Source organism: Onychomys torridus, chromosome 20, assembly GCF_903995425.1.
Source record: "Onychomys torridus chromosome 20, mOncTor1.1, whole genome shotgun sequence".
Classification (NCBI taxonomy): domain Eukaryota; kingdom Metazoa; phylum Chordata; class Mammalia; order Rodentia; family Cricetidae; genus Onychomys; species Onychomys torridus.
In genome coordinates this window covers 15,075,809-15,092,540 of record NC_050462.1, presented here as the reverse complement: position 1 = coordinate 15,092,540, position 16,732 = coordinate 15,075,809, and the positions used below count along the sequence as shown (strand labels likewise).

Sequence of the window (16,732 nt, the reverse complement as noted above, 5' to 3'; positions counted from 1 at the left end):
GGAGCACTTTACTATTCAGAGGGACTGTCTTTGATTAAGATAAAGCTGGTCCTACAGGGTGACTTAGAAAGTACTCCTACCCTTTCTGGTAAATATTACAGAGAACTGGCATAAGTTCTTCCTTAAATGTAAAATTACTTGTTAGCTGCCAGTTGTTTTCCATGGGATGCTAGACCCTCAATTTAATTTTTTTAGTGCTGGATTCTTTGATTTCCTTTATATTCTTGAATCTTTGTCCAGGGAGAGAGTTAAGACAGCCAGACATTTGATTTTTCAAGACTCACTTGTGTCCTTGTTTGTTGTTGGTTGGTTTTGCTCTTAACTCATGGGGGGGGGGGCACCCAGCTCCCAAATAAACACACAGAAGAATCTTATTCTTACTTATAAATGCCTGGTCTTAGTTTGGCTTGTTTCTTGCCAGCTTTTCTTGACTAATTATCCCATCTACCTTTTATCTCTGGGCTTTGTCCTTTTCTTACTCTGTATGTCTTGCTTTCACTCTTACTCCACGGCTGGCTGGGTGGCTGGGTGGCTGGCCCTAGCCTCCTCCACTCCTTGTTCTCTTGCTCTTTCTTCTTTTCCTCCCAGATTTCTCCTTCTATTTATTCTCTCTGCCTGCCAACCACGCCTATCTTTTCTCCTGCCTCACTGTTAGCTGTTCAGCTCTTTATTCCACCATCAGGTGTTTTAGCCAGGCAAAGTAAAATAGCTTCACAGAGTTAAACAAATGCAACATAAACAAAAGCAACACACCTTCGAATAATATTCTACCACGCAGTGGTGGCCCATGACTTTAATCTCAGCACTCAAGAGGCAGATGCAGGTGGATCTCTGTGAGTTCAAGGCCAGCCTGAGCTACAGAGCCATTTCCAGAACAGCCAGGATTATACAGAAAAACACTGTCTCAACAACAACAATAGTAATATTCTACAACACTTGTTAGAAGCAGAAGAACATTTAATCTAGAGCTAACGCGATGCGTCACACATTAAGGATTTCCTCCTGGCTGGCTGATGTAAGGATAACTCTGACGAGTCCCCTGTGAGCTCTAGGTATTGTTTTGCATGGACCATTCTCATCCCTTCTCTGGCTTTGCACAGATAGCTTCCTCACACGCAGGCTCTAACTAGTAATCCACTGAAAACTCAGGAGCTACCATGTAAAGGACCAGTGTGCTTTCATACTCTCTCCTTCAAGTTCACTGTCATGGCCCCTCGCAATTCTGAACTCTAATTCCTCAACTCAGAGTAATGACTATAAATGCAGCGTCAACATTTCATCCTTACTAAGTTTTCAGACATACAACCAAATGTATTGAGAATCAGCATTTCATCCTTACTAAAATTTCAGACTTAACCAAATGTATTGAGAAAGCATAACATCATTTTCATAAAAACGAAGACATCTTCTCCCATGTTTATTTCATGTATTCTTCTTAGTGCTACAAATGAGGATATATGAATTCCTGAAGTCCTCATAAAAACCTTTAAAAATTTCCAAAGGGGGATAGAGAGATAGCTCAGCGGTTAAAAACATTTGCTGCTCTTCCAAAGGACACGAGTTGAGTTCCCAGCACCCACAGGCAGCCCTCAACTGTCTACAATCCAGTTCCAGGGGTATCCAACACCTGCTTCTGACCTCTGCAGGCACCAGATCCACACATGGTGCATAAACATACATACAGGTAAAACACTCATACACATAAAGTGCATAATTAAAAAAAATTCCTAAAGAATCTGCCAAGAATGAACACACTAAGAGAGTAGTCAGTTGCTTTGATTTGGATAGATTAAAAACACAGTATTATATGAGGCTTTAATAAAATATGTATTAAAATCAGTTTTAGGATGGTGAAGTAAAGCAAATTATTCCAGTCAAGCAGGTCTCACAATTATTTTTTGTTTCTCATTACACAGAAAAAAATTTTAGCACATGCCCTTAATCCTGGTAAGCAGATCTCTGAGTTTGAGGCCAGCCTGGTATACAGAGTGAGTTCCAGGACAGCCAGGGCTATACAGAGAAATCCTGTCTCAAAAAACAAAAACAGCAACAACAACAAAAATTCTATTATACTATAGTCTATCCAGGGTATAACAGTATTATATCTTCTTAAAAACTAATGTGTGTGTGTGTGTTACTGAAAACATACTACATTGCTAAAAGCTGCCAACAATCACCCTTAAGTGAATCTTAGTTTTTCAGAAGGTATTACATCAATGTTAATGGCTGCTGCCTGATTAGGATGCTGACTGCTAATGGCTGGGGGCTGTAGTGATTTCTTAAACCAAGGCAATAATTATGCTAGCCACATCAACTGACTCCTTTCATGAAAGACATTTCTATAACATGTTATGCTATCTGACAGCCTCTTACCTACAGTAGATCTCTCAAGTTGGAGTCAATCTCTCATATCTTGCCACTGTTTTACCACCTAAGCTGATACAATCCTGTAAACCCTTTATTGCCAAGAGATCCACTCCATTTCAAGAACCACTTTCTTGGACTGAAGTTGTGACTCAGTAGCAGTGTTAACCTACCCTGCAAGAGGTTCAATCCCTACCACAGAGGGGCAGGAACCATCTTCACTTACATAAAAAGCAGTTCTTCAGCTACTCAAGTGTTAGTGTGAAGCTGGAAAATTAGGTCACACCTTCAGCTTCTGTTTTGAGCACTTATGCATTATGTCATCTCTGCAGGTACTACGTCCACTGAAGTCTTAGAACACTCAAAGTCATCCATGAGGACTGGAATTAACTTCTCCCAAACTCTTGTTCATGTTACTATTTTAATCTCCTGCTATGAGTCACGAATGTTCTTAATGGCACTCAAATAGAGAATTATTTCCACAAGGTTTCTGATTTATTCTGCCCAGACTCACCACACAAATTACCTATGGGAAGAACAGCTTTGTGGCCTATATTTCCTAAATAATACGACTGGAAAACCAAAACCATTCCTTTTTCCACAGGCTACATAATGGATATTTCATTAACAGGGAGGACCATAAGACATAGGAAGGAAGCCTTTTATCTGACCAGGTCTCAATAACAAGCTGAAAACACTCAGTAAAACATGTCATAAACTGGTAATATTGCCATCTAGGTTTCAGTGTTCCCTTACAGAGCACAGACAGAACAGATTTCAGTCTAATCCTCATGGGCCTTAGGATTTTCAGATGGGTAAATGAGTAATACAGGCTTCCACTTAACTTCCCCAGCTTCTTCATTGGCCTCAGACTAGACTGTAGATTTGCTCCTTGATGCCCGGCACCGGTTTCTCTCTAAGGCGCTAAACGGCATCTTCATCCAACAGAAGCAAGTCTCACTTCTGTAAAAGTCTGTTGTGTGCTGCGGCCACCGTCATTGTTTAGCTAGGCAGGCCTGAAACACACAGCTGCAGCCACACGTCAGCCCTGCTGCCTCACCTTCGACTTTTGCATTAGGCAGCCAGCCTCTTCCCTTTTTGTTTTTGTTTTGGGACAGAGTCTCACTTTGTAGCCCAGGCTGGCCAGGTTGGCCTTGACTCAGAGAACTGCAGCTCCCTCCTGAGTTTTTCCTTACCTTGAATCTGATCAGGCAAGTTCTGCTGGCTGCAAACACTTCTGCCGCTTACCAGGGGCTACAGTTTAGATCTGCAATGGTTTCCCCAAGACAAGTATGTGAAAGGCTTATCCCCCACTCTGGAGCCACTGGGAGTTGGTAAAAACTTTAACATGGAGGATAACTAGGTGGCCTTCCTGTCATGGCAATGTGCCCTCCGAGAAGGCCTCAGGCCTTCCTCTTCCTCTTGCTTCTCCCTCACAGCCATGAGGTGGAGCAGCTGTTCTCCCAGGGTGGCCTCCACAGTGGTGTACAGCTACAGGCTGAAAGCAAGGGGGCTAACCAACCCCAAACTGAAATCTCCAAAACCATCAGTCAGAGTAACACGTTTCTCTTTCTGAGTTGGTTTATCTATAAGCCCTATAAACCCTAACTGTAATTATAATCCACAATGGATCTGCCAAGTTTATTGCATATAGTACTATTCTGTGTACAGTAACTGAAGTATTTCAATAAGTGAAGAGCTGGGAAAAGGGAAAAGCAGAAAGTCTTATTTTTCTAGACTTTAACAATCCCTTCAAGTATCTGAATTTTAAATATTATTTGGTCTTTCATTAGAGAAAAATATATTAGTAATAACATTTTTAGACCAACATTTCTTTTCATCAACAATAAAAAACAAGAAAGCCAACAAAATCAAGATCCTGAAGAATACACACAATTCCCCCCAAGCAAACGCGTCGACTGATTTCTGAAGCAAAGTCTGAACTAGAGCACGACCATACAGAAGCTCAGCAGCCACTCGCAGCATACTGACTCTTCACTCGACACTGGAAGTTGGAAATCCTAATCATCTCTATTTTCCACAACAGACTGGTCACAGGTCATAATCTGTCATACTTAAAGATGTGAATGAAGCCTTTTACAACCACAAATAGTATCAATCAGCTGAACGCCTAACAAAATTGAAGTTGTTGGGTGGTGTGGTAGTTTGAATGTGATTGGCCCCCATAATCTCATAGGGAGTGTCACTACTAGGAGGTGTGGCCTTGTTGGAGGAAGTGCGTCACTGTGGGGCGGGCTTTGAGGTTTCCTATGCTCAGGATACTGCCCAGTGTCTCAGTTGAACTTCCTGATGCCTGTAAGATGTAGGACTCTCAGCTACTCCCCCAGCACCACATCTGTCTGCACGTCACCAAGCTCCCCATCATGATGACAATGGACTGAACCTCTGAAACAATAAGCGAGCCACCCCAGTTAAATGTTTCCTTTATAAGAGTTGCTGTGGTCATGGTGTTGCTTCATAGCAATCCAAACTCTAAGCTAGGTGGACACTAATCAGAGTAAGAGCCTCAGATCACTGATAATTCCAAGCCTAAAACTCTAACATGTGAGCTGAGAAGTGAAAGAGAGGACACCGACTTCTATTGTTGCACTAGCTGACGACCCTGTCAAATTTCTGACAGTTTGCTATCTTATGCCTCAGCTTCCTCATTTCAAATAAGTCTTTTCTCATCTTACTATTAAATGAAAATGAAATTAAACCTAAATAAAGCATTAAAACTGTGAAAAGAAATAAACAGCTAGATGAAAAAAAATTTTAAATATCCATAATGTTCAAGCACTCTTATGCTAAAGAACTTAAATGATCAAGAGTTTAAATAATTTATGGAACAATCAAGAAACTGCTCACTGATAAGAATAAATCAGTCTAAGCCAAATACTGTGGCCTAAGATACTACAAATATCGGGTAACTGGTAAAGGAAGGTAGGAAGAATTGAATTCCAAATAAACACAATGAACTAAATAACATGCAGTTGTCTCTCCATACAGCATATAGAGCACTGCTACGAGGATCAGCCTAGTTTTATAAATGTTACAGCAGGATTGCCACTTGTTCCTCTTGATCATAACAAAACCATTGAGAATAAGACAGAGAACGAACGGGAAAAAACAGTTTTAGAGAAGCAGAAGACCAACTGGAACGTGAGTAAGATGGCCGCCCAAAGCATCAGGGATGAGCCAGGAGCACATGCCAGAGGAGCACTGTGGTGGACTGTCAAAAACACTGAGGAGGAGGGTGATCTACAGCAGCTCAACAAGGTATGGAGGCTGAAACCACGGCTGCCTAGAAAGTGTTTGCTCCTCACTACAGGACAGCACTAAGTAAGGAGTCACATCAGTAATCTTTACAGAGAAAATTCTCTCTCCATAGCTATGGCAACATGGGACTGTGGGATGTATCTATCTCCATTGGCTAGGGCAAAAGAAAACAAATGGAATAAATAGCCAAAGGAAAACACTCACAAGAAATTGCTGACAAAGAAAGAAACAAATACCTCGCTAATTAATAAAACATAATTAGACAATCAACTCTAATTTGGGACTTATAAAAATATATAATCATAAAACTACATTCACTACAACAATCTCTGATATAGCAGTGTGACCGATTACTTACCTCTGACTCAAATTTCATTTTTTCTTCTTCTGAAATACGAGTAAACTCCTCCTTCTGGTGCTCAAATTCTGACTTGAGGAATGTATGCTCATAGCGAAGCTTATTATATTCAGCTCTATACCTTTCCACTTCCTAAATTACAAAAGAGATTGCAATGCATGAAAAAATCTGTAAGTGAAATGTGTGCCCTCTCCAAAACCCACTGTATGGTATAATTTTCGGTTATATTAACAGCCATTATGAAAGAAAAGGACAAGTCTAACAAACAGGCCAAAGAGCAAGAGACTGGCTCAGTAGTTACAATGCTTCCTGCTCAGGAGTCCTGACGCCCAGAACCAACGTAACTGCTTGGTGGAGCTGAGGGCCCACTAGCGAGTGCAGCCTCTAGAGGGCAGAGAAAGGATCAGAGAGCACATTAGTTAGAGCAGCTGAACCAGAGAGCTTTGGGTTCGAGGAAGGAGCCTGCCTCGTGAACAAGGTGAAGAGTAATCAAAGACTCCTGATGCCAACTTTGATCTACACACACACACACACACACACACACACACACACACACACACACACACCCTTACTCATGAAAAATGAAAGAGAACAACAAAACAAATGAGGCGGCTCCTTGGAGTGGACCAGTAAAGTGAGTTCTCATTCATGCCTTGTCTTCACTGATTCTCACTGTGGGAACAAGCATGCAGCCTCCCAAAAGTCACCCTCTCTGCACGTCATAGTAGTTAAGAACGTGGCATGTCTTTCTAAATAGAGATAGATTTTAACAAGTATGACAAAGTATAAGCTATCTCTCTCTAAAGTCAGACTAGATAACCTCAAAACAGAAAAAAGGTTACTTGAATACTTAGTATACTAACTTAAGGTTTAATCATATAAATTGCAATAGTTCATTTCGTACTTACTATGATTTTAAAACCTGCTGTTATTTAACTTGAATACCTAGCCTTGGTATGATGATTTTATTTACAAAAAATTCAATCTACACCCAAAGCATGATACCCTGCCATTAGGATATATGGCTGTTAGGGGCATATTTGAAAAATCGGGATATGGATAAATAAATCATTATAAAAGAGAATTTTGCAAGTCTTCCTGCACAATGGCAGTATTTTGGACTACTCCAATCTCCCAAAGGGTTCCATTTTGAGGGAACAGTAATAGTTTATGAATGTAAGAACTGATATATTTGTTTTAAAAGCTAGCATATAAAATGTGGAGGCAGTACCTAATGCGCTTCTCTGCAGTCTTTACCCGTCCTCTTTATCAAACATTTAGTAAAGCAAGAAATCTGGTCTCAACCCAAAGTAAAAGGAATGAGTACTTTTCTTTTGGAGGCTGTGTGCTGTTAATACTGACTGTCCTTGGCAGGATGTAGACTGATCTGGGAGAACAGGCTCCAAGCACACCTCCGGAGGACTGTCGAGATCAGGTTAGCCTCTGCGGACACCTGGGAGGGGCTAACTGAGGTGGAAGATCCACCTTCAGTGAGGGCGGCCCTGCTTGATGTGCTGGGCTTCCCAGCTGAATAAAAAGGAAAAAGCAGCTAAGCACAAGCCTTCATCACCCTCCGCGTCCATGGCTGAGGATTCCACATGGCCAGATGCCTTGTGATCCTGCTGCCATGCTTCCCACCATCATGGACTGTACCCTCAAACTGTAAGCCAAAATAAACTGTTCCTTCTCCAAGCAGCTTCTGTCAGGGAATCAAAGCAACAGGGGAAGCAACAAATCCAGCTGATGTGAACCCACCCTTCGGTGGTAAACACCATTCCACCTGCTGTATATCAGGAATCATCTGTGAACAAAAATCAAGTCCTTCCTCTCATGCAAAGGAAAGGAGGCGTTAAAACATTCCATTGTGTTTCTCCATTCTAGAAGCGCTAAAACAAAGCCACAATAATACAGCAGATTAGCATATTAAAAAGAACAGGCGCTGCAGAAAAACGAAAGCGGAGAGGTGAGGAAACTCCACAGGTGTCCAGGTGTCAGGAGTGGCAGACCGCAGGCTGCAGTAAGTAGGAAGCTGGAAACCAGAGAGGAGCAACGTGGGCTCACTGAAGGATGGACACTCTGGGAAGAACTGCAAGAAATTAAGGAGTCAGCCAAAAGAGTTTGAACAAATGTTCAAGGCAGAACAGCACCAATGCAGACTCTTGAATCCCACCATTTCACAAACATCAGAGACCAAAGAGCACAGAGAGAGATGGAATCCAAGCCTAGCGGGCCGTGGAGACCACCAGCAGGGACTGCCATGCAGAGGGTCTGGGTAAATGAAGGATGCTTTCCATGAGGCATAAAGAGGAGTAGAGTTATTCCACTTAATGACTTACCTCATCAAGAGTCCGGAAACGCTCTCGCATTGGAGCTTCTAATTCTTGCTGCATTTGGGCCCTTACCAATTCCAGTTTTTGGGGTGTTAATACCTAGTACATAAAGAAATACAAACAACTATAAATACAAAAATAAAGAATTCTCCCTATTTCAAAGTCTCCTCTAAGACAAGTACTAATTACAGACATTTTTACACGGTGGTTAATTTGTATAATCATTAAATACAACTTATCAGGACTGGGGGAATAGCTTAGCAGTTCAAGTACCTGCCACACAAGCAATGGATGTGGCAGCCTGCCTATAATTCCAGACTCAGGTGGAGACAGGATCCCGAGAGCATGCTGACAGCAAGACCAGCCTCTGTCAGCCAACACTGGGTTTGACCTAGATCTCGTCTCAACTGATCAGGGAGAAGAGCAATTGCAGATAATTGTCAACGTCAATCTCAGCCTCCACGAGCACTTGCATACACATGCCCGTGTTCCCACAGGTAAGTAAAAACGCGCATACACACAAAACGGGCGGAAGAGAAAAAGATAAACACAGCCAACCCCAAAATAACACTTTAAGAACCTCAATCTTGGTATCAGAGGTGTCAAAATATGACTAATGAAAAAAAGAAAAACAATGATGTTTTTATACTGGGGGTGCTGGCACACACCTTTAATCCCAGCACTTGGGAGGTAGAGGCAGGCGGATCTCTGAGTTCCAGGACAGCCAGAGCTGCAGAGAGAGACCCTGTTTCAAAAATACAAGAAAAATCACTGATAACTTTTATGATTGTTAAGAATTAACTTGTCAGCTAAGGCTATTGTGCTAGATACAATGACTGATAGTCTATTTTCTAAAAATAAAATAAAGGTGTAGTAATTTGTTATACCAGAGAAAATTCTTCAGACTTATTTTCAATAAGAAGGGGGAAATGATGCAATTATATTATAATCTTAAAAATTAAAAGTATAGAGTCCGGGCTGCAGCTGGAGCCAAGTCTGAGTCCGTGGTGCTGTAGTAGTCAGGTCTTTGGTGATGCCCAAGGTTCCTGCTGCCATCAAAGGCTATGCTGATGCCTGGGGTCTGGGTCACCACCTGGGGTCATGTGGGTGTTTGAGGGCCACACTGTCCCTGAGTCCATGCCAGTCTGGGTGACCTGTGCTGCCAATCGAGGCCATGGTGACATCCGGGCTCCGTCTGCTGAGTACCATGTCTGGGTCCATGGTCCTACCGCAGCTGAGTGCGCATGGATGTCTGTGGCCCATGTAGCCACCAGGGGCCATGCGGATATCAGGAACCTGGGCTGCCACCTAGAACCATGTTGGTATCCAAGTATTGAGCCTTTGCTGGACCATACAGATCTGGTTGGCCTATGCTGCCACCCGGGGCCATGGGGTCATCTGGGCCTCCTATTACCACTGAAGTCCAAGAAGATAGGGCTGCACAGAGTTGGCCCACCCACCTCACTGGCTGCAGCAATAGGAAGAACAGGCCCTGCCTCTCACTTGGGAGAGCGGGTCCTGCACCTTGCCTGGCAGCACAATAGAGCTGACCCTGTTGGCAGGGGGGTGCAGGTGAGACAGCCCTGTGGATCTGAAAGCAGGAGAGCGCCCCCTCCCCCACCCGCTCCCTAGTGTGTCATGTGATGACATGGGTGAGGGAAATATGACCTCCCCTACCCACCTCTTGCCACCTGCAGCAGGCAGGAGAACCAGCCTCTGGGACATGAGAATGCAAGAGCTAGCTGGTCCTGCCCCTCACCAACTGCAGCAATTGGGAGAGCAGGTCCTGCACCTCGCCTGGGCAAAAGAGTAGAGCTGGCTCTGGCGGTGGGAGTATGGGCAAGCCAGCCTGACGGGCTGAGAGCAGAAGAACTGGCCCTGCTTCATGCTGTCTGCTGCACTGGGTAAACTAGCTGGGGCAGTGCTGGAGAGCTCATCCATGTGGCAACAAGGAGGGAGAGCTGGCAGGCTGACCAACCCAGCTACCACCCAGACCCAGAACCAGGACTATGAGTTAGCCCACCCCAACATCCACCTCATCTATGAACTGCTGGAGTAAGGGAGGGGGTTGAACCTGCAGATCCAAAGCTACAGGATCTCCATGAGACAGGACAACAGGATGTCCAAGAGGAGTCCCGGTGAGGATTCAGTATTGACAGTGTAGCAGAAGCCAGAGGCCTCCAACCAGACCAATGACTAGTTGCAATGAACACTTACAAGTAAAAACGATTATGGACTAAAGGGTTTACTGTGTGACTCACTGGGCAACACCACAGCTTCTATGATGAGATTTATTTGTTTGGTTGGTTTTTGGTTTTAAATCTGGTCTGTTCTGGGGAGGTTGCAGGGCAGAGGGCAGAGTCAAGGGGACAGGACAGGGAGGTGAGTGGGGCCTGGGTGCATGATGCGAAATCCAAACAATCAATGAAAAGTTAAAAAAAAAAAATTAAAGACATAATTTTGTTAAAGAAAGGCTAATTGTTATTCTGACCAACAAAACTAACTTTGGTTCTATTCTGTCATACTCTCTTACAGTGCTCACTTCAGTGAATAATTAGTATTGATGCTAGCAGCATATGGGCACACTCCTGTCACAAAGATTCGTCATTATTTTTCCAACACCTTTCATCACTGACTACCATACAGGAACTACTAAACTCCTGTTTCATGAATCAATAAAAGAGCAAATGCTGACTGAAAAATAATATAGCCCGTATTTGTATGAGTTTCTTTGAAAACATGAATAATGTACTATTTTATTCGTTTATTCAATATTCCACAGTTGCCTGAAATACTACACACACTACTGAATGAGAGTCTTCTAAATATAAAACATTATATAATAGATGATGATTTATATCCCATTTTGCTCTGGGTATCTTACATGCAGTAATTTGGCTAACCCCCACAAACCCCACACAGTAGCTATACTGAAGCATACAAAGACCCTAAACAACTTTCTACAGGCTGCAAAGATTCAAATGAAGCATGCATCTTCCCATAATAAATTCAAATTTAGGTGCGAGAAATCAATCACACACAAGTAATAATAAGGTAGGCAAACAAAAGCTATTCAAAAGTAAAAATAGGGTTGGAGATTTAGCTCAGTGGTACAGCGCTTGCTTAGCAAGTGCAAAGCCCTGGGTTCGATCCTCAGCTCAAAAAAAAAAAAGTAAAAATAAAGAGAAATGATGTTTTAGACAGAACACACACACACACACACACACACACACACACACACACACACACACACACGACAAGCTAAAGCTTCAGCACTAACAAGCCAAGTATGCTGCCTCAGGTCTATGACCTCTGTACTCAGATGGAGACAGGAGTGTGTTGAGTTCAAGGTCAGTGTGGGCTACATAGACTGTCAAAAGGAGAGGAGACGAGAGCAGATGGGGAGGGAGAGAAAAGGTATAAAGAATCCTACAGCAGTTGGAGTTTAGGAAGGAACAAATAGAACCAAAGCCTTGGCGGAGAGAAGGCTGTGGCTTTGGGAGGAGAGATCAGGCCTAACTACAGTGTCCCGTCTAGGTGAGAGCAAACCAGCTAAGCAGGAGGGTAACAAGAAGGAATGAATTCATAGGATCCTGTTTCCAACAACTTAATCATAAAAGGAGGAAAGCACGAAAAACTAGGGAAATTAAGGAATTCAGAACAAAGATGAATAGTTAAAATGTATTGCAGAATATGAGTTTCTCGAAAAACCAAAACTAAAAAAAAAAAAAAAAAAAAATCTCTAAGACCAATAAAAACTCAAGACCTATGAAGCTTATAAATCCCAAGCACTAGAAACATGAAGCAAAGGCATCAAAGGCATGTAACCAAAACTGTTCAAAAGTAGTAAAGAGCTGGCGGGGGCCGGCACCAAAGACTCAAGATGTAAGAATGGTAGTGCCTTTGCTATGTGAGACACTTATCAAAACTAAACTAAACTAAAAACATCTTTAAGGAACTACAGGGGGAAACTGTCAACTGAGAATTCAATATTCAGTGAAAATACTTTTACAAAACAAACTTTTTCAAACACATAAGAGCTGGAAAAAAAATCCCAACAGCAGATCTACACTACAATAAATGATTTTTTCAAAGTCCTTGGGAACAGGAAAACTGTTCATAAGTGTGTATTAGGCAGAAATATGGATTGGGAAAGGAAAAAGGGCACAGTGTAGCAGTTATGCCTAAATAAAAAAGAAGTCACTGACCCTTAATAGTTCTGAAATCCAGCAGCCAAGCACTAGGACTACTTCCACTGACTCGGTTTCAAAGCCTCTGTGGCTCAAGGCTCAGCTTTCTGGGCTCCTGGTTTTTGTTTTGTTTTGTTTTGTTTTAATTTGGTTTTGTTTTTGGAGACAGGGTTTCTCTGTGTAACAGCTCTGGCTGTCCTGGAACTTGCTTTGTAGACCAGGCTGGCCTCGAACTCTGCCTCTCGAGTGCTGGGATTAAAGGCATGGGCCACCACTGCCTGGCAGGCTCTTGGTTTTTATCTGAGGCTGTCCTTTCTTCTTCATGAAAGGGAGCATGTGTCTGCAACCCACTAGGTTTAAAGGCCTTCTTTTTGCCAGTAGAGATTCTGTGGATCCAAAAGCCTGTTACTTTGTACTTTCTGAGTCCATTTCAGTCCAAACCAGCAGACCGTCTCCCAAGTAAATGTCTCCAAATCATAGTGGGTCTTGTAGGAATTTCTGAGGCTTTCACCCCAATAAACAAAGCCTACATGTGCAGACATTTTTATATAATCCTATTTGTATTTCTATGCTTTGCCTGAGACAGCTAAGACAATACTTCAAACTTCTCAGAGACCCTCTGGTCAAGGAAAAAGAGAAGAAATCTATGCTCTCTTGACAAGATCCTTGATGTGATTATTTTGTTCTTTTGCTCAATCTGAGATCTTGAGATGTGGTGGCAACTGGTCTTTATACAATAGTTTTCTGCTGTGTAGCATTTTTATCATTTGGAAAGGCAGAACACTTTTCTGAAAAATACCTAGTCTGTTTTCTTTTTGTTCAAGAGCTCTCCCTTCAATTAATCTTTTACGTTTCACACTTTACTACAGGCAACAAAAAACAAGCAGCACAATCTATGCTTTACTTTTAAATCTTTGTATATTGGTGGAGGAGTATAAGGTACATTGTTGTGAGGTATATGCGCATGTGTGCAAGTACACATGTATGCACATGTGTGGAGGTCATTGGTCAAGTGTCTTCCTTAATCTCTTCTCCAACCTTTTATTTTTTTTTTAAGACAATCTTATGAAGACCATTCAGGCCTTCCTAAACTGCTTTAAACCTTATGGTGATCCTCACAATTCTTATCTTTACTGACTACTTTCCAGTTCTAAAACTACTCCAGTGTCTGAGGCATTTGTTACACTTGAAGCCAATTTTCAAGTACTAGAACCCAAGTAAAAAAATGGCCTTAAATTAAAAGACCTAAAATTATATTACCTGTATTATCTTACAATATGTATGAATTAGGGCAGTGGTTCTCAACGTTCCTAATACTGCAACCCTTTAATACAGTTCCTCACGTTGCGGTGACCTCCAACAATACAATTATTTTCATTGCTACTTCATAACTGTAATTTTACTACTGTTATGAATTGTAATGTAAATACCTGCATTTTCCAATGGTCTTAGGTGCCCCTGTGAAAGGGTCATTCAACAGACACCTCCAAAGGGGTTGCAGCCCAGAGGTTGAGAACCACTGGGTTAGGATACTGGACACAGCTAAGTTTTTGTTCTCTATTTAATGTCACATGAATGCAGCTAAGGTATTAATAATCCTGCCTGGGACCAGGAGTTCTTTCCTAGCTTACTAGTTACACTAGTAGAGCCCAGCTCTTATGCGACAGGACCATGGCCCTCAGCTCCTGGGAACTGCCCATCATCTGTCACACTCCTTTCTTCATATGGGAGTTTACTTCTTCAGAGTCATCAGGAGAACTTCTTTGCTATTCCTTACCCTTGGAGGCTTTTTAAAAGGGCATCTGATCAGTAAGATATACTTTTGATTAAAGTCCATTAAAAAAAAATCTGAAATTCAAACACTCCAATGCTGTAGCCTTTTGTACTGTATCAATCCCCAGAAACTTCCAGATTTTGGAGCATTTTGGACTTCAGATTTACAGATTAGAAGTGTCAATCCCTGAAGTCTGAAATACTCCAGAAAAGTTGAAAAATTCAATTATCTGAATACTTCTGCTTCCACACCCTTCACATAAGGAAAACTTAACTTGTAATAACAGCCTAAAGGTACAGATCACTTAAGTGTTACACATCAAAGCACTAATACTTCCTTCGCAACGTCTCATTTCATCTTTACAATTACCCTATGAGGTAGGCACTTTTATTCCTGCTGACTACAGATGTAGAAATATGCTTCAAATAAATGGTTTTTGTAGCTTTGTCTATGAAAGCCAATAGAACAATCAATGCTACATAGGTACTTTTTTCCTGTTAGATAAAAGATGTATATTTCTGTGATATTTTATTTGTACTGAAATGTGATTTTATTTGTATGTTAATAAAGTTGCTTTGGGGTCAGGGCAAGCCATAGCAGAAGCTGGGCAGTGGTGGTGGACTCCTTTAATCCCAGCACTTGGGAGGCAGAGCTAGGCAGGATCTCTGTGTGTTCAAGGATATAGCCAGCATGGCGACACATGCCTTTAATCTCAATACCAACCACAGAAGACCTGGAGGTCTATACAAACAGGCAGTGATGAGGAGGTCATGTGGCTGGGTTTACAACCAATGAGAAGGCAGAACAGAAAGTCTATATAAAAGACAGGACACAGGAAGTAGCTCTCTGGCAGAGAGGAAAGACAGAGCAGCAGTGAAGGGTAAGGTTTTCAGCTCTCAGCTATTGCTCTGACCTCTTGGTTTTTAACTCTGCAATTGGCTCTATGTTTCTTATTTAACAAGACAGTTACATCTACGTATTTCTAAAAATCACCTTTCTTAATCCTCCATTTAAATATTTCTTGTAGATGCTGCTCAATTTACTGAAGTTTTTGTAACATAATTTGTGTAAATTAAAAACAAACACTAAAGCAAATAGCTAAATCAAACCTCCCTCCCTCCCTCCTCCTCTTGTGTATTTCTTTAGCTTATTTTTAATTTTGTATGTGTCTGTGTGTAGTATGTATATGTTGAGTGCTGGTGCCCATGGTGTGTAGAGGTGGAGTTACAGGCAGCTTTGAGCTGGACATGGGTGCTAGGCATCAAGAGGTCCTCTACCTCTACAAGAGCAGTAAATACAGTAACCAGTCCATTTTTAAGATACACACACACACACACACACACACACACACACACACACACGTATTTACCTGACGTGTGTGTGTGTGTGTGTGTGTGAGTGTGATAAATATCACAATAAAACCAGGTACATTAGTAAGACACAAACTGTCCTAGATGAATTACGTTTGTCCACAAACATTGGCAATCTATAATTTCCCAAGATTTTTGGAAAGTTATAACTTCCAAAGAATAGGCAAATATCACAGGAAGAACACAGTATTTCACTTCAATATGAGGAAGAAAATGTTTGACATATACTAATCTGTAAATAATAATGTCTTAATTTATAAAGTTAACGAGGGACTAGAGAGAAGGCTCAGTGGTTGAGAGCACTGGCTACTCTTCCAGAGGACCTGGGTTTGACTCCCAGGACCCATGTCCCAGCTCACAAGCATCTGTAACTCCAGTTCCAGGGGACCTATCCTAGTTAAGGTTTCTATTGCTGTGATGAAAGACCATGGGAAAAAGCAAGTTGAGGAGGAAAGGGTTTATTTGGCTTACACTTCTACGTCACAGTTCATCATCCAAGGAAGTCAGCACAGGGCTGGTACCTGGAGGCAGGAACTGATGCAGAGGTCATGGAGAGGTGCTGTTTACTGGCTTACTCAGCCTGATTTCTACAGAACCCAAGACCACTAGCCCAGGGATGGAAGGGATCCCCCAACAGCAGGCTGGGCCTTAGTCACTAATTAAGAAAATGCCCTACAGGCTTGCCTACAGCCTACTCTTCTGGAGGCTTTTTCTTAATTGAGGTTCCCTCCTCTCAAATGACTTCAGCATGGATCAAATTGACTTAAAACTACACAGTATAGGAACCCACACCTTCTTCTGGCCTCCATAGGCACCAAACACACATAGGATGCACAGACTTACATGGAGGCAAAGCACCTAATACATAAAATAAAAACAATATTGAAATTTAAATAGCCGGGCGGTGGTGACGCACACCTTTAATCCCAGCACTCGGGAGGCAAAGGCAGGCGGATCTCTGTGAGTTCAAGGCCAGCCTGGTCTACCAAGTGAGTTCGAGGAAAGGCACAAAGCTACACAGAGAAACCCTGTCTCAAAAAAACGCCCCCCCAAAAAAATTTTTTTTA

General features: G+C 42.1%; 1 protein-coding gene across 2 annotated transcripts in view; it reads right to left on the bottom strand.

The window, feature by feature from the left end:
* The window catches only part of Cep83 (centrosomal protein 83), a 113,144-nt gene that overhangs the window by 55,931 nt on the left and 40,481 nt on the right, over positions 1-16,732 (bottom strand). For both annotated transcript variants that reach the window (XM_036170210.1, XM_036170211.1), the window contains exons 4-5: positions 8,338-8,430; positions 6,002-6,133 (exon numbers count right to left, since the gene is read on the bottom strand). In XM_036170210.1, the coding sequence (XP_036026103.1) occupies positions 6,002-6,133; positions 8,338-8,430 (225 nt within the window). The remainder of the gene's footprint in view (positions 1-6,001; positions 6,134-8,337; positions 8,431-16,732) is intronic.